Genomic DNA, 18,919 nt, shown 5'->3' with positions numbered 1-18,919 from the left:
TAAAAAAGTTTAAAAACAACAAGTGCTTTTAAAGATTCAATAAAAGCATTTATTCATGTTTATCCCTTGCTTATTAACTGATCGATTCTAGAAAAAAATACCTATAGAGCCTACTTCTCAATACTGCCATATCTGACACGTATAAATTTCATAAATTGGCTACAAAAAAAAAATCAGCAAAAAATCAGAATGCATCTTGGCTAAAATTATTACTCTCAATATGACAATGCTTAATTGATGACTACTTTTGTTGGTAAATTTTTAATTATTCTTGATTCTAGTTTATTTAAAGGGTTGACTAGTTAGCTGTGGGTTTTTCCCTGGTAAAACAACATTAAAATAAAGTTAAAGATAATTTTTAACTTTAAAGGGCCCTGATTCTTTCAGAATGAAAAAAGGGACAAAAATGGCTAGCTTAAATATTGTTACCACAAACATAACAAACCCTTATTGTTAAATATTAACAAGATACAAATTTTATAATTCAGAATATTAAAAGAAACCAAGTTTTACCTCTACACAGGCTTTCATCCCTGAGGCAGCAGCATAGTGAAGGGGTGTGTTTTTCTTGTTATCAACAGCATCGATAGCTGCTCGCTCATATTCGCCTTGATCAAGTTTTGCCCCTTTCCATCTTAAGATCATCTGCAGACAATCTGCTCTTCTGAAATCATCTTCCACGGGGCGTGCTAAGCGTGGATGAAGGGCTCCTTCAGATATCATAATTTGAGGTCCCATACACAACAAATGCATAGATGTTTCATTGTGGACATTCCTTTTATTTGGATTTCCATCTCTACCAAAAAGAAAAGTCCTAAAATGGAAGGAAGAATGGAAACCACTTGAAATATATGAAATCACTAATTTAACAGATAAGTTCAAAATCCTTTTTTTTTTTTTTTTTTTTTTTTTATATTGGGGATAGAACTCAAGGGCACTCAACCACTAAGCCATATCCCAGGCCCTATTTTGAATTTTATTTAGAGACAGAGTCTCATTGAGTTGCTTAGTGCCTTGCCTCACTTTTGCTAAGGCTGGCTTTGAACTTGCCATTCTCCTGCCTCAGCCTTCCAAGCCACTGGGATTACAGGAGTGTCCACTGTGCCTAGCTCAAAATCCAATTTTTGAAGTGTTTGGTTCACAATAAGTTGAAGGACTGATTCTTACAATTTCAAAAATCTTCATTCTAGAATAATACTAAAATTAAAAAAAAAGAATATATAGTGCTTGCTAATAACAAGAGAAGAAAAGGGAAAATGAAGGGGTAGCGGATGAAAAGGAAAAGAAAGAAGAAAGCAAAGGGGCAATTTACAGATTAATATGTCAATTACATAAATGTCTTAGAGTGCCTTAAGAAACTATATATATATACATTTTTTTTTTGCTGCCCTCTCCTATCATACGTATTTACTTAACAACCATGGTGACAACTAATATTAAAAACACAAAATCCATAAGTCTTAAGACTAAATTTTTAAATCTAGGAAAAATTTTCTCTACCTGAAGGTGATCAAACTAAACTTTGGAATAAGGGAGCACATATTTCCATAGTATCTAAATTTGCCTGAGCTGCTGTAACAAAAATACCATAAACTATATGGCTTATAAACAACCAGCATTTATTTCTCACAGTTGTGGAGATTGGAAAATCCATGATTAAGGTGTCAGCAGTGTCTGGTAGGGGCTTATTTCTCAGAGAAGTTTTTTTTTTTGCTGTGTTCTCACACAGTAGGAGGGGCAAAGCAGCTGTCTGGGGCCTCTTTCATTTGGGCACTAATCCTAACCTCATGACCTAGTCATTTCCCAAAAGCCCCAAAACTGTCACCTCAGGGGTTAGGAGGCAAAAAGACAACAGCACATGGTATAATACTTCTGATGAGAATTAACTTGTAGTTGTTTCTCAAAGACCAACATCTAATTTGATGGTGGGAGATTTTACGAAAGACAGGTCTAAGTAAGCTGCCTTAACTACTGTCAAACCTGGATCTACAAGTTATGCCTCATTCCTAATTTATTCATAAACTAGGGTCCTAAGACTAATAATTGAGCCAATTTGGTGGCTATAATAGGATACTGGAAAATGGGTTGGAAAAGACTTGCTATAATACAGGCAGCCTATAAATTTACTCTGAAATGGGTATACAAAGTCCCACATCTGAAGATAAATGCTGCATTTACTGTCTCCACTGACCAAGACTACCTAAAAGCAAACCCAACCTTACTTAGAAGTTTCTTTTTTACAACAGGTTGTCATCCCCTAGTTGAGATCATTAGGCTCCTCTTATCCAAGTCCAGAACAGCAAAGGGAAGGGAAACGAACTAAATCCTGAATCCATTACATTTGAATTGCTTTTAGGATAGTCTAGCAAATACATTGCTCTGACAGGAAAAAAAAAAAACAAAACTGACCATAAAGGAACTGGCATACTACACTCCATTAGTAGTAGTTAGCCAAGTTGGAAAGCTCTTGGGGGGTGGGGGGGACTGAATAAGAGGTCCAATCTCAAGCAGAATGACCCAGACAACTTACTGAATAACTCTGAATCTGTCAGCTTCACCATTCAAAACCCTAGAGAGCTCATCAGTGTGGTCCTTTAAAACTAACAGGGTTTTTAAAAACTGCATTTATTAGCTTGTCCTGAAAGTAGGTACGAGTTTTCTGGAGCAGGAAATAAATGAATTATTACTACACTTGTAAGAATCATGTCAACTTACCCATATCCCAATTTTCCCACTGGTGCAATGCAAAAAGACAGATCAGATGCCACCTTGCATGTACTAGGATTTGCCTTATAGGTGAGTGTGGCAGGATAATGCTCTACCTTAAAGATATCCACTTTCTAATCCTAGGAACCTGTAAATATGTTACCTGAAATGATAAAAAGGAACTCTGCAGATATAATTAAATAACCAATTTGAGATGAAGAAATTATTCTAGATTATCCAATGGGCCCAATGTAATAAAGCATTCTTATAAAAGAGAGAGACAGAAAGGTGTATGCTTCTAACTTTAAAGACGGAGGAAGGGAACATGAGCCAATAAATGTAGGCAGCTTGTGGAATCTGGAAAAGGCAAGGGAAGGGCATAAATTTCATTCACAAGGCCTCCAACATTATATCTAATCACCTCTCAAAGGCTCCATCTCCTAATATCTTGGGGTTTAGGATTTAAAACACAAATTTTAGAAGGACACAAAAGGAATATAGCCCTGACAACCTAGAGTTTAGTCCAGTGGAACCATTCTGACCTTTATATCTCTAATATAATAAAATTTTATGTTGTTTTAAGCCATTATATTTGAGGCAATTATGACAGTGGCAATAGGAAACTAATACAGTAAGAAGCACTGAAAATAAAAATCTGGGAGGTTATATAGTAACATCTGTATAGCAAACCTCCTCCCCTCTGGAGATGCAGAGAATTCAACCCATCCCTCAGCATAAAGAATGTCTTAGGGGACAGACCCTGAGCTGTGACCCTTTGGATTGTAAAATATGTCTCTAAGGGAAAGGAAAGATCAATAATTAGATTTTTACAATTTAGGGAATATTTCCATGATCTCAGGTCTCATCTACTCCTCAACCTCTTTCAAATATATGTATCTTTTGGGAGATAAATCTCTCTGGAGTTCTCAGTCTCTATTCAGTCATGATGCTGCCAAGGCTCAGCTTTTATCCTAGGTCCAAAGTTTCAATGAAATTTGCTCAGATTTTCTCTCCAAGCATATTTTCCCCCACAGCTCCACACAGCATTTACAGCCTTTCAGGCACTCATAGTATTCTACAATGCTTGTTTTGCTGTTTCCTAGGAATTAACCAAGACTACCTAAAAGCAAACCCAACCTTACTTAGAAGTTTCTTTTTTACAATAGGTTGTCTTCCCCTAGTTGAGTTGACCACTTACTTTTTTGTCCTCACATAGCATCCTCATTGCATAACTCACTTCATTCTATTGTAGTTACTATTTTTATATATCTGTTCTCTTCTTTCACTTAGTTTATAGGCATGTAAGGCTGAGCCTATATCCTGCTCTTTCTTGAATCACTAGCAGTGTCACACCTATAGTAATTTCATGATATAATTTTGACAGATAAACAGAATGCATATTAAATTTCCATGATCCAGATCAGGGACATGGGGTTGGAGAGCTCTCAAGTTGGCAGTATATAAAACTAATTAAGAACACAGTATCTAGTAGCAGACTACTATATTCTAATCATAGCTCTATTGATTTCTTTGTGTGATCCTCAGTAAGTTACATAATAGCTCCTAACAAGTAATATATGATTCAGATTCTTTGAGTAAACCTACTCCTGGAAATGTATCTTAAATAATTTAAAGAAGTAAAAATCTAGGAACACTGAAGATTCAATAGTATTATTCTGAATAGAAAACCTGGGAAATACTTAAATGTGTGACAAAAGGAAAAACAGGAAATGAAAATCAAGGTATTGCCTACCCAATGGAAAATTAAAGTTGCTAAAAAGTCTACCCCAAAACACTTATAGCTAAATGAAAGTATAAATAAATAATTTCAATTTCTATCACAATTCCCTGAATATTTATGGATAAAAAGTAGAAGAGAAAATAGAATAATAAACAGTTGTTTAAAGGAAACAGAAACATGGATAATTTGTCTTATTATGCAACTATAATGTTGCTCAGTAGTTAAAAAATATTGTTCCTTGTACCAATAGCTAATGATGAAATTTCCATATCTCCTTGTATTTATGATGATTATAGTAACTAAAATTAAAACCATAATCTCAAAATAAATACCTCTTCTAGGAGGTATTGCCATCAACAAAAAACATCCACTTTCTTAAAAATTTAATTTAGAAATTATTAAAATTCATATTCTACAAAATTTTGAACACATTTCTCTATCCTTTTCTATTCCCTTTTCCAATATATCAGTTATTCTTTAAGTTTTCTTTTGAAAGAAATCAGGTTATTATCACCATGAAATTGAACATAAGTTGGAAGAATGTCAGTCAATATGTAAGCTTCAGATACACTCCTTTCTGTAACCATGTTGGTAGTTATGAAGTGTTTCCTATCACTTGACTATAAGGTTAATTCTGGAACAGAGTTAGGAGATGATTAATAGAAAGGTGCACTGAGTAAAACACTAACCTGGAAAAAAAATATTCCTTTCACTTAACTTAATAACCCATCTAGAAGACATAGGCTTTTCTAGATTCCTTCAGTGTTAATTCTCAAAGTCAGTTAATAACTGTTACCTCTATTTATTTTACATTAATTCTTAACTTCAAAATGACTCTATTCTTATCACTTTACTGAAATTTTATTCTCTTATACTATCAGGAATTTCCTAAAAGTTAAATTCTTTGTCATTGTCCTTAATTTTACTTCTAAACCTGAAATTCTTCTTATTACCTTGCTTTCCATAACCATACATCTTTCAATAATACTCAATTTTTTTTTCAGCACAACTTTACTTTTACCCTTGGCATTGGCTCCACTTCCAATCCCTGCTTGAAGAAAATAAGATATTTTTTGACTCCATTTTCTTCTCCAAATAAATTCAAAGAGTACAACCACTTTCAGAGCCATTTAACCTTTAATGGCTTCTATGAATACCCTTTTTAAATTAAGTTTGGTCAGAACTCAAATGATAGCAGTGGTGGCAGAAACATACTTTCTCTCAAAAGGTTTTTACTATTATTTCTGTGGTAATTTTTAACATTCTGTCATCCTATATGACTTTTCTTCTGACCTCTAAGCCATGTTCTAATTTCTTATATGCACTTTCTCTTGCATATTTTGCTATCATCTTATATTTAACTGAGCTTCCTTTAAAATCAGTTTTCTCACCCACAGTCTCACATTTCTTGCAATAATCCCATTTTCACAGTCAATAATGTATATTTACACCTTCAAATCCTTTTAAATCTCCTCTTTTGTACAACAATGATTGAGTATTCATTATTTGCCAGGTACTATTCTAGAAATTAAGCATATTATAAAGAAAACATAGTAAGGTCTTGCCCTTAGGGATAAGCATGCAAACTAGGGGGTAGGAGAGGAGGCTTGTATTTTAATTCATTTAAAAATAACTTAATAACTCCTTAAACATAAAACAGTTTAAAAATATAGAAATCATTAATTGGAAAGTATATTTTAATGAATCCTCAAAGCTACAGACCTTTATATTAATATATGCTTAGTAAAAACAGACTCTATTGAAGACTTCATATTTTATGTATACCCAAAGACAGGTCTCTTTTATTTCCAAAGAAGCTGTTCTATAGAAGACACAATAATGAATCATATACTCAACGTAGAACACAATGGCACCAAAGTCCATGCATGGCCCTTTGCTACATTAAGCAGTAACTTTGAGTATGAATTTATTTCCCATAAAAAAGGCAGGGTGGTGTAGTATGATGTAAACATACAACATTTGGGTACAGAGAAAAATAGGTGCAAACTAGCTACTGAACTGTAAATTCCTCTTTTTGCCATATTATTCTGCCTAAGAAAAGAACAAAGAGATGCATGCTACTGCATGTACCATAATCCTAAAGGAAGTGTAGATAAAAATCAAGCACTTATCCCAAATTAGTGTGGCTAAAAATCCTTGGATAGGTCTATCTTTGTCTACATATATGTGTCATGGTTAGGTAGAACTCTAGCCAAGATAAACAAGAGTTTACATTGAAGTAGCAGGCAAGCACACTAGATTATATGAGGCAGCATGAGAAAATAAATGCTATCAACTTGTTAGAAAGTTAAGCAAGGTTAAATCCAGTGCAGTATTTGAAGCTACTTAATATACAAATAATTAAAAGAGTTGCTATTTTATTTAATGCTGAAGAACACATGCTCTTTAGCCTCATTCTACATGACATAAAAGTATTAAGAAGAGTTAATTCCTTATTCCGAAAGCAATCATTTACAATAATAATATGAAAAATTAAAAAGCAATCTATGGAATGGGAAAAAATATTTGCAAGCCATATATCTGATAAAGGATTAAAATCCAAAATATATAAGTAACTCCTACAACTCAAGAGCTAAAACCGACCTGATGTTTAAAAATGGACAAAGGGCCTGAACAACATGTTTTAAAGAAGACATACAAATGGCCAACAGGTGCATGAAAAAAATGCTCATTATCACTAATCATCAGGGAAATGCAAGTCAAAATTATGATGAGGTTATCACTTTATACCTATTAGAAAGGCTATTAATAAAAAGTCAAAATGTAAGTGTTCGTAGGATATGGAAAACAGATGTACACTGCTGGGAATGTAAAATGGTATAGTCAGTATGGAAAACAGTATGAAAGTTCCTCAAAAATTTAAAAATAGAACTTTATGATCCAGCAGTCATACTTCTCAAAGAGGTATACGCATTCCTGGGCTAACTTTAGTATTTTTCACAACAGCCAAAAAACAACCTAAATAGCCAAAAAGGATGAATGAACAGACTATACATCCTCTGTAAATATATACATACATACAATGGCATATGATTCAGTCTTTAAAGAGAATGAAATCCAGACAGGCACGGTGACACATATCTACCTGTATGCTGGCTAATCAGGAGGTTGAGGCAGGAGAATCACAAGTTTTAGGCCAGTCTAAGCAACTTAGAGAGACTTTCTCAAAAGAAAATAAGAAAACTGATGAAAAAGTAGTTCAGAGCTGGAGCATTTGCCTCGAATGCACCAGGATCTCAGTTCAATCCCCAATACCAGGGGAAAGAAAACAAAAGAATAAAATCCTGCCATTTACAATAACATGAATGAACCTTGAGGATATTTTGCTAAGTGAAATGAACCAGACATAGAAAAATAAATGTTATACAATCCCACTTACATATAGAATCTAAAAAATGCAAATGCAGAGACATAGAGAATAAAATGGTGGATACCAGAGGTCAGAGGTAGAAGAAATGGAGAGAGGATGGTCAAAGGGCATAAATTTTCAGTTCTAAAATGAATTAAGTTCTGGAGACCTAATGTACAGCTTGGTGTCTATGGTTAATAATTATGTATTAAATAGGTGAAATTTGCTTTAAGAATAGATCTTGAGTACTCTCACCACACTTATAAAAAAAAAAGTTATTAGTGTGAAGAGATTGATATAATTTGATTTGGTAACTGATGATTCCATACATCAAAACTTCATGTATATTTTAAATATTTTTTGTTAATTTGTGAATATACATACATACAGTAGAATATGATTCAGTCTTTAAAGAAAATGAGTTTTTATTTGTCAAATATACTCTAATGAAACTGGAAAAAATTGATTTGTATTTCTGAACAATCTAAGTAAATTTCCCAAAACAAAAGGACACATAAATTAAAGAAGTAGGGTTGCTTATTCTTAGGAAAGAACAGAAATAAAATAATCTCTGATTCTAGTACAGTATGCTAAAAAAGCTAAAACAAAGAAATTACCAGTCAGTGTTCTTCAAACAATTAAGAAAGAAAAAAACATTTTAGGACTGGAGACTGAAGATATAAAAATTTTAAGTACAATGTTAAGTATAAAGTATATGGTCAAATCATAAAAGTAATCCAGACTGGTACCTAAAGGAGAATATATAATCATGTTTACTGTAGGTTTTTAAATTCTCATTTAATAGAATGATAACCAATAATAGGGTTAGACAGATATTCCTGTTTAGAAAGGAAACAAGAATATCAACTAGAAGAGCAAGTCTTAAAATTGGGTTCATAAGATTCTTTTACAATTTAAAAAAAATTACTGCTGGTTCCTGAGAGCTTGATTGTGGGTTATTTATTAATTTTAAAAAATCCATTACACATTAACTATATATAACACTTTAAAACAAAAAAAAAACTAAAAAAATAGATCAAAGAGTGACATTATGTGTTTATAAATTTCTTTTAATGTCTGGTTCAGTAGAAGACAGCTGGATTTTCAAAGAATTCAATCTCTTGTAATATGTTAAGTTGATTCAAGTACAGTTTTGCAGAAAATTCAGACTTTATACAGTTAGAAAAGAAAAGTATTTTAAAAGTTGTCTCTTCAAATAACTATGGACATTTGTTTTTGATACACCAAAAATTCAACAAGTCATATTACCATTGCCTTGATTCATCTAAAAGCACAAGCAGTTTTAACCCTCCATTTTTGCATTATCACTGCAAATGTCAACACAGTGAAAAAGACAAATCACATCTTAATATTATAAAAATGTTCTTGACTTCACATTCCTTTGAAAGAGCCTCAGGATACAGGAGTCCTAACAACACATTTTAAGAATCACCAGACTAAATGAGTATCTTTCATATAAACTAATAATTTAGAGCAGTGGCCTTCCTTCTCTCCTTCCTTCCAAATGGGAGTCTCGCTATGTTGCTTAGGCTGGTCTCAAACTTGTATACTCAAGTAAGCCTCCTGCCTAAGCCTCCCAAGTAACTGGGATTATAAGCATGCACCATCATACTTGGCTTTACATGATTTTCTTATATAATGTTTTCCAATTTATAATGTATATCTGTACGTTATACTACAAATGGTCAAAAAATATTTTGCTACTTGGTTTCTTCTGTGTTAAAATAGACACATTAACTCAGTAATAATAATATTTAAATATGTTTTACATTGGGACTATAAATAAATTTTAATTGTAGATAAGACCTGATGTTAAACATTACTGGAATATTCAATATTAGTGGGCTACATCAATAGTTTTTTAATTTCACTGAAAATACTCAACAAGAACGTCATGTTAGAATGCCTTAGTAGATTAAGCAACTAATTGTTAAATTATTGAAAATTACACTAAGTGTTTACCATTGTATTTATGGTATTTACAATCTAGCAAAGAGGAGCTTACTAATGATAGTATGGTTTTAAATGCGAATTTCAAAGAATAAAAAGTATATTTCAGATTCAAGTAGTTGGGATGAGTTAAAATATAAGGCAGAAACCAAGTTAGAACTTAAAGGACAGTAATTAGAGAAGAAAGAACACGTTTTAGAATCAAAAAGCAACAAGAACAAAGTTAAGGGTGGGGGAGTATAATTCCTAAAGCAGAAGGAATCAACCAATCAAATTGACAGTCAAGATCATGTTAGAGAGTAATGAGAGATTAGATTAACTGGGTAGAATGAAGGCAGAAGTAGGAAGTATTTTGGAAGGCAAACAGAATAATGAAGACAATAGGGCATTGTTATAACTTTCTCATTAGAAAAAGAACACTGAAAGGAAGACTAATCTGGAAATGAGACTATAAAAGGGACAGACTTGCAAAAAGATCATTTAAGTCAGATACCTAAAGTATTAAGAGAAAGGATTAATAAGGATGAACCAAGTTTGAGGCAATAAAAATGGAAAGAAGTAATCCCAGGAGATAAATTTAGTGAACCTGGTATTAGTACCATGTTAGGTTAAGTAAATTAAAGATGATTTTAAGATATTTAGGATTATGTAAATGAAATACTATATTTCATTCATCCTATGAAATCTGCCAAGGATCAAAATATCTTTATAGCAACAAGAATATATGAACCAACCTCACTATTTAAACTTCTGGTTTAAGTTAAGTTTTCAGTTTTAATTTAGGTATGATAAAAAAAAAAAATCACAAATAATTTAGGCATATTCAGTTTTAGAAAGTTAAACCCACTGAAATACCAAAAAACATGCACATACCTGTATATATTTTCAATGATTACAGTTGCTTTCCCCTTTCACCGATTTGTTATCAATTGGTTTATAGTAATACTTACCCTAATATTCTATTCATTCCATGTCTAGCGGCATAGTGCAATGGAGTATTGTGCTGGTAGGGCTCCCCGTAAGATGTATTTGGATCAAGGGATTCTTTTAACTGAGGATTGTTTTCATAGATTTGGCAGGCCAGGTTTTCATCACCATTGATGAGAGCTTTACGGAATTTGGTGGTTGTATTTCCCATGTTTTGATTTGTTTTCTAATAAGCAGTGGCACTTTTTTCTTTTCTCCGTCAGCCACTTCTTGAATGCTTCTGCAACATGTTTCACATCCTAATGAAGGAAAAGTTATTCAAATTAGATTATAAAACAGTAATCACAAGCAGCATCTTAAAAAAAGTAAAAAAAATCTTTGAGAAGCATATGTAAATGGCAAGAACAATGCTACGTTTTATGAACTTTATCTCGGCTAAAAAAATCTCAAATTTTTAACACCGCCCAAATTAGCTTCTTTTTAAACTACAACATTTTCTCACAGAGACTATTATGATTTGATAGACTGTACTACATAAGTTATCTATATATACAAGCTTTTCATGTTTCTTCTCCACATGGGCAGGAAATCAGCTTGACTGAGTTTTATGGTTGTATACACTTAAGTTTCCATATAAATCCTACTCAACCAATTTGTGGAAGAGTAAATATAAGAAATTTTGTTCAAGTAAGAATTACAAAATAGGTCTTAAGTTACAGTAAAGGAAAACAAACCATTCAGTGCTTATAATAAAATCAAAGAAAACTTTTTAAATGCAAATATAAGACTACACACTTACTGAAACTCAGATAATAACAGGAAACTAATAAAACTGATTATAGAAAGAACAAAAGATTATCTTTATGATTAGTAAATATATTTCTTTCTACTATGAAGAATTCAAAACAAGCCTAAAAACATCGGATATTTATGCACTGTATTCGGAAAGAGGTTATAATAAAGATCATATGGGCATGTACTGCCAAAGCAACGTGAGGTGGGTAGTGTAAGGTCACGGAAACAAATACTGGAATTGAGATATAAAATACTATATTTGCCTACAATGTGTGATTTTAAGCAAGTTATTTACCCTCTAAAAGCCTCATATTCCCATTTATACAGCAAATAAATGACTGTTTATTAGGCATGACTACAAGGATTACAAGAATAACTTTATGTATTGTACGTAAGAGTTCTTGGTTAGTGTGTTCAATAAATGCCAGTTTTATTCCATTCCAATAAATCTTATTTCTAAATCTATTATTGAACAATGATTACTATACTTTGAATATATCAAAAGACTCATTTTAAAAATATTTATATATGCATATATATTTTAAGTTGTCAATGGACCTTTACTTTATTTATTTATATGTGAGGCTGAGGATCAAACCCAGTGCCTCACAGATGCTAGGCAACTGCTCTACCACTGAGCTACAACTCCAACCCCAGAAAGACTTATTTGTTGAAGGTTTGGTCCCTAGCCAGTGGCACTACTGGAAGGTGATAGAAACTCCAAGACAGGGGGGATAGTGGGAGGAAATTGGGTCCCTAGGGGTATGACCTTGAAGAGGATATTGGGACCCCAGCTCCTTCCTCATTCTTTTTGCTTTCCCAGCATCATGGGCTGAACAGGACTCGTGCCACATGATCCCACCATGATGTTCTATGTATGCCACCACAGGCCCAACACAACAGGACCAAGTAACTATGGACTAAAACCTTAGAAAAGCCAAACCAAAATAAACCTCTCCTCCTTTTAAACTGACTGCCACAGGTTTTTGTCACAGCAACAGAAGTTAACACATAATCAAAACTAGTGACTTGTATAAGCAAAAGGCAGGTATGAAAAAAAAGCTATATGCAAAAATGGTGAGTATGGGGGCTGTGGCTGTAGCTCAGTGGTAAAGAGCTTGCCTCCCATGATGAGGTACTGGGTTCAATCCTCAGCATCATAAATAAATAAATAAATTGTGTCCATCTACAACTAAAACAATTTTTTTGTAAATGGTGAATATGCATGGAGTTCAGTGTCTCTAGCACTGAATGAACAGGAGATAAAACTGAGGATAGTTTAGGCCAGATAACCTGAAAAAAACAGATAAGTAAAACTTTTATGCAGGGTCAGGATATAATTATTTTATACTTAGAAAATTAACTACAGTGACAATGTAGAAGATGGAACGGATGGAATGGAGGGAAGAAAAACTTAAGAGACAGAGAATATAAGAGTCTATCATGTTACCCAATTAATATAACCCTGGACACTAAAACACAACTTCAAAAAGTAAAAATAATACGTCAACACAATATTTGTATAGGGTAGTAACAATGTCAACAAAATACAATTGAAATAAACAGAAAAAAAACAAATGAGTTGTTTCTCTAAGTTTCTTATAAAATTATGACTCGGGCTGGGGATGTGGCTCAAGCAGTAGCGTGCTCGCCTGGCATGTGTGAAGCCCGGGTTCGATCCTCAGCACCACATACCAACAAAGATGTTGTGTCCGCTGAGAACTAGAAAATAAATATTGGGAATATTCTCTCTCTCTCTCTCTCTCTCTCTCTCTCTCTCTCTCTCTCTCTCTCTCTCCTCTCTCACTCTCTAAAAAAAAAAAAGAAAAGAAATTATGACTCTCAGCCTTGGCTGTGCATTCTAATAATCAGGAGAAACTCATAGTATTCTACTGGCTAACCTATATCCCAGACGAGTTAAACCAAGTCTCTAGGGGTGGTCCTTGGTATTTAAGTTCCTTGGGTGATTGGTATTTAAGTTCCTTGGGTGATTTAAGTTCCTTGGGTACTGATTTTTAAATTTTAAACCTACAAATACAAATGCATAATAAAATATTCTGAAACTACAAATAAAGAAAAAGGACCAAAGGCCCCTCAGTGTATTTACTGGAAGATAACCAGTTAGCATTGACAAATAATCACCCTATGTATCTCTGTGTGTATATTTATGTGTGTGTGTGTGTGTGTGTGTGTACACACACATCAATTGGCTCATACTACATAACTTTAATTTTGTATTTAATCTTTCAGAGGATTACTAAAACTTTAAAGTCCTACTCCTTTATTGTCTCATCTTGAATCAGAGGAGCAAATCCTTCCCTCCTACACCCTATACTTATCACAATGTACTACAGATACTTCTGGGATTTTTCCAGGACAGCCTGTATTTTTTCTTCCTCTTTTTAAAAGAAACTCGGAGTGATATATTTATTCTTAGTGAAATAACTTGTGTTTGTTGTATAGCTCTAAGCATTTAAGTATTTATTATTCTCAATAAGAATTCCAGCACACTATTTCTATCTATAAAAATATGAAGGACATCATGTGGGTTATGAAGGGTCTTTCTTAAGACTTTGGAAACTTTTAGAAACTTTCAGTTGTTTTGGTCTTATCTTCCCTGATAGAATGCAGCTCAAATTACAAACATGTTCAACATTCTGAGTTAGATTAATAAATAACAAACTTTCTTTGATCTATATTAGAGTATAACTTTAGGGAAATGTTCTAGGGAAAAAAAAGGAAAAATAATTTGTATCCAAGATGTTTAAAAAAATGTAAGAAAAAATAATAACATGGGGCACTTAAAGTAACTTGGTACTTCTTAATAAAAAATTAATACTCTAAATGTGTATTGAATATTGCTGTTACTCATGTTGAAAAGCCTAGTGGCATTTTAGAAGCTTTTTCTGTGGTCTTCAGTTATTTTCAAGTCTGTTTCATTTAAAAATTGTGATCAACAGGCCTGAAATACACCAAGAAACATTATTTAAGAGTTGTATTTATTCTCAGAAGTCTTGCTTAGAAATTTGCCAGATTTGCCTTTTACTTTTTTTACACACAACTATTATTGCCTGAAATGACTGTTCCCTCTTTGTCTGAATCAAAATCCCTAAGTAATAATCTCTATGAAATGTTATATTACACATATATGTACTATTAGATTTATACTATATTTCTTTTGGAGGTGTAATTATAAATAATACTGTAAAAATCAAATTCTAGTATATATGAAAACAACTGAATTTGCATACTGACTTTCTATTCTGTGAACCTGCCATTTTCACTTACTAGTTCTAGGAAGTGCAAAAAAACCCCAAAAACAAAAAACTAGATTTTGGGGGGGACTGCCTAAATTAAATTCACATAACCTATAAACACAGTCTTAGTCTTGCTTTAACCTGTACTCTTTTTAATTTCTTTTTCTTGCCCTACTGCATTAACTAGATGGATTTTAAAATTAGTGAACCAAAGTTTGGGGAGAAATAGGATAACTGCAAATACTGAAATTATCTCTCCCAAGATATTCAATATAAAGTGAAAAAAAGTAATTTTGCAGTGGAGAAAGATGTGATACCACCTAACCAAGTTATCAATTCTAATACCTCCTGCAACATACTGCCATCATAGACTCTAATTCTGATGCACTAAAAAAGGCAACTAAATTCCAAAGTATTCTCATCAAAGAAAAAAAAAACATAACCTCCACCTAAGTATGAGAAAATATTACTCAAATTGAGAGACATTCTACAAAATAACTTGGCAGTTAACAGTCTTCAAAAGTGTTAAGACCATGAGAGACAAGAAAAGACAACAACTGTTCACGGATTAGTAGAGACTAATTATTGAGACATGACAACTAAAGGCCTTGTGGAATCCTAGATTAGAGTCTGAAATGGCAGCGGGGAGGTGAGTGACAGACAATAATGGAAAACTGATGAAATATAAATAAAATAAATATAGTCATTCCTTAGTATTTTCAAGAAACTTATTCCAAGATATTCCATGGGCACCAAAATCCACTGATGTTCAAGTCTCCTATAGGAAATGGCTCAGCATTTGCATATCATCTATGCACATCCTCTCATAATCCTTCCTGTAAATCACCTCTAGATGACTAGATTACTGTTTAGATACCTAAAACAGTGTAGATGTTATGTCAATGGATGTTGTTTATGGAAAGACTTCGTGTAGTATAGACACAATTTTTTTCAAATATTTTTGATCCCTGGTTGGTGGAATCTAAAGTTGAAGAATCCACAAACAGAAAAGGACAACTGTAGTCAATAATATACTAGTGTTAATTTCTCAGTTTCGATAACTGAACTATGGTTATTTAAGATGTTAACGTTAGGAAAAACTAAGTAAAGGGTGGAATAACAAAGGGAATAAAAACATCCTAAATTCACAAATCCTTGAAGAATATAATAATAATAATATAATAATAATATATAATAATAATCCTTGAAAATATAATACTAAGTGAAGTTAGCCAATCCCAAAAAAACAAATGGCGATTGTTTTCTCTGATATTAGGAGGCTGATTAATTGTGGGGTTAGAAGGGAAGCATGGGAAGATTAGATGAACTCTAGACAGGATAAAGGGGAGGGAGGGAAAGGGATGGGGCGAGAGGTGTAAAAAAGATAGTGGAATAAGATGGACATCATTACTCTAAGTACATACATGAGGACACGAATCGTGTGCATATACTGTGCATACAACCAGAAATATGAAAAATTATGCTCTATGTGTGAAATATGAATTGTAATACATTCTGCTGTCATATATAACAAATTAGAATTTAAAAAATTAAAAATAAAGTAAAAAACCCAGCTGCCTGAATCCAATTTGCATCCCTCTACTAAAAAAAATACACATCCTAGTATTCAGGTTTAACGTTTTAAGATGTTATTTTGGAGGAGAATATGGTTTCTCCTATAGCCCAGGGTATGTAATAATCCGCTTTAGCAATAGCAGGGTTCAGGATTTGACTATAAAAGTATGTAGTGGTAGTCATTAGGAAGGAAGTGATAGTTATAAAATCTTCAATGGCTTTCTACAGGGTAAAGGCAAACTCTTAGAAAATACATAAAGGCTGTTTTTAAGGACAAAGAGTTTGCCTGAAATTGGCTATTTACACATGAAAATAATCAGAGTTAAGGCCATATAGCTGGGTAAGGCTGAACCACTGGAATTTTTTTTTTTTTTTTGGTAGTTGTAGATGGACACAATGCCTTTACTTTATTTATTTTCATGTGGTGCTGAGGATAAAACCCAGTGCTTCACACTTACTAGGCAATAGATCTACCACTGAGCTGAAAACTCCAGCTCCTAGACCCTTGGGTTCTTATCCTAAGAGTTTGGCTTTAGCTTTAACTTTCTCAGCTTCATTTCAGGGCATCACAATTCTTAACAGTATCTCCTCTAAAATGATAGCTTATTTATTATCTTGGCCACTTACAACTTGGCTAGTATAATTTAGTAAAAAAAAAAAATCCTTTGACAGATTAATTACTACAATGTGACATAGTGAAATGAAAGTGCTTTTAAGATAGAACTAGTTTAGAACTGAAAAGTCTTTAAATGTCAACTTTGGTTTTCTCATCTAGAAACTAATATTTGTTCTGGAAGGCCATTTTAAAGATATATATATTTAATATATATATTTTTTTCCACAATTTAAAAGAAATAATTAGTGCAACATAACTTCTTCCATTTAAGATTATAAAGTCTACCAACCAATAAGACAAAGCTTATACTTCTCTACTTGAAAACTGTTTGTTGCATAAAATTGTTAGTTCATAAAATCACAGGAATAGGGGCTGGGGTTGTGGCTCAGCAGTAGAGTGCTCACCTCGCATGTGTGGGGCCCTGGGTTCGATCCTCAGCACCCACATAAAAATAAATGAAGTAGAAGTATTGTGTTCAACTACAATTTAAAAAAATACATTTTTTTAAATCATAGGAATAGAAAGGACTTAATTTAAATCTTCCCAGTTTGTGGCCAGGTGCTTATAATTTCAGTGACTCATGAGGATGAGGCAGGATGATCCCAAATTCAAGGCCAGCTTCAGCAACCCAAAGAGACCCTGTCTCAAAATAAAAAATAAAAAGGATTGGGGATGTAAATTAGTGATAAAGAGTTCCCATAACCAAAAATGAAATAAATCTCAGTCTGTATATCCATATTTAATCCATAAAAGCTCTTAACATGTATAGTTTATTGTAAGTAACTGCCTTCTACACTAGATACCTAACAAGCCTATAATCAATTAGGCCATGAAATGGTATCTGGTGGCACATTCTGCTGTCATACATAACAAATTAGAATAAGTAAAATAAAGTTTCTGGTGGTTCTCTTCCATATTTCATACAGAAGTTAAGAGTATCAAGGGCATTCAGTAAAGTACAAATTGCCCCCTCCCACCATGCCAAGAAAATATGAAATTTTTAAAGTTAAAATGATTTAATATTATTTCCCCTCCCCTTTTTATTCTTTAAAGAACTGAGCTGTCAAAGATTAGAAAACTGCTATTTATAAAAGTCCATGAAGATCTTAGAAAAAACAACAATAAAAGCTTTATTAGAAAGTGCTACAGTCAGATGAAACTGGCGTAGTTCACTCAGAAAATGACATGAAATAAAAAGGCTGATCTGATCAACTCATGACAAAGAAAGCCTTTCAGAAATGTGATGGCAAATTGGCAAGAGTCTATTGAGAAATTTTACATCCCCCATAAAGTTATTCACTGTAACAGCCAGCCACTATGGATCTCTAACTCCCCAACACACCCCTTCTTTATCTTAATCTAATTAGTATGATAGATTTTAAAAATTTGACCTATACAATACCATGTTATAAACAAAAAGTTCTGCTCGCATGCAAACATTAATTAACACAATTGGAGGTATTTTGAATGTCATAAATTATACTATTGAAATATTAACTTGTATTTTCAAAAAATAAAATGAAAAATAAGAAAACCAATTCATACTTACAAGAAAACTGAAATATTTATTATGAGTATTCATTTTTAAATGAATTATGATACATAGAATCATAGAAATACAAAGAATTATATTTATATAATTTCAGCTTATTTTTCCAAATCTAACGCTAAAAGTTTTTGTACATTCATGATCTGTGGTTAGTAAATACTTTGCTTCCCTCATTACATTATGGGAAATCTACTTTATTACTTTAATTTAAGCCTAGTGCTTCAGTAAGAATGAAACTCATATTAATGAATGCAAACTCTATTTATAGAATCTCTAAAATTATGAATTTAGTACAGGGATCAGCAAACTTTTTCTATAAAGGACCAGATAGTAAATATAGCTTTGTGAATCATAAGATCTGTCACAACTACCTAACTCTGCTATTGTAACACCAAAGACAAGTAAGACCTTA

The 18,919-nt window shown here is 32.8% G+C and overlaps 1 protein-coding gene across 4 annotated transcripts in view; it reads right to left on the bottom strand.

Moving 5' to 3' along the window:
- The window catches only part of Ankib1 (ankyrin repeat and IBR domain containing 1), a 123,573-nt gene that overhangs the window by 75,003 nt on the left and 29,651 nt on the right, over positions 1-18,919 (bottom strand). For all 4 annotated transcript variants that reach the window (XM_026413053.2, XM_026413054.2, XM_026413055.2 and 1 more), the window contains exons 2-3: positions 10,739-11,014; positions 514-814 (exon numbers count right to left, since the gene is read on the bottom strand). In XM_026413053.2, coding sequence (XP_026268838.1) covers positions 514-814; positions 10,739-10,926 — 489 coding nt within the window. In that variant the 5' untranslated portion in view covers positions 10,927-11,014. The remainder of the gene's footprint in view (positions 1-513; positions 815-10,738; positions 11,015-18,919) is intronic.

This window comes from Urocitellus parryii, chromosome 3 (assembly GCF_045843805.1).
Source record: "Urocitellus parryii isolate mUroPar1 chromosome 3, mUroPar1.hap1, whole genome shotgun sequence".
Classification (NCBI taxonomy): Eukaryota; Metazoa; Chordata; class Mammalia; order Rodentia; family Sciuridae; genus Urocitellus; species Urocitellus parryii.
The sequence above is the reverse complement of the archived record's forward strand: the minus strand, read 5'-3'. Positions and strand labels throughout refer to the sequence as shown.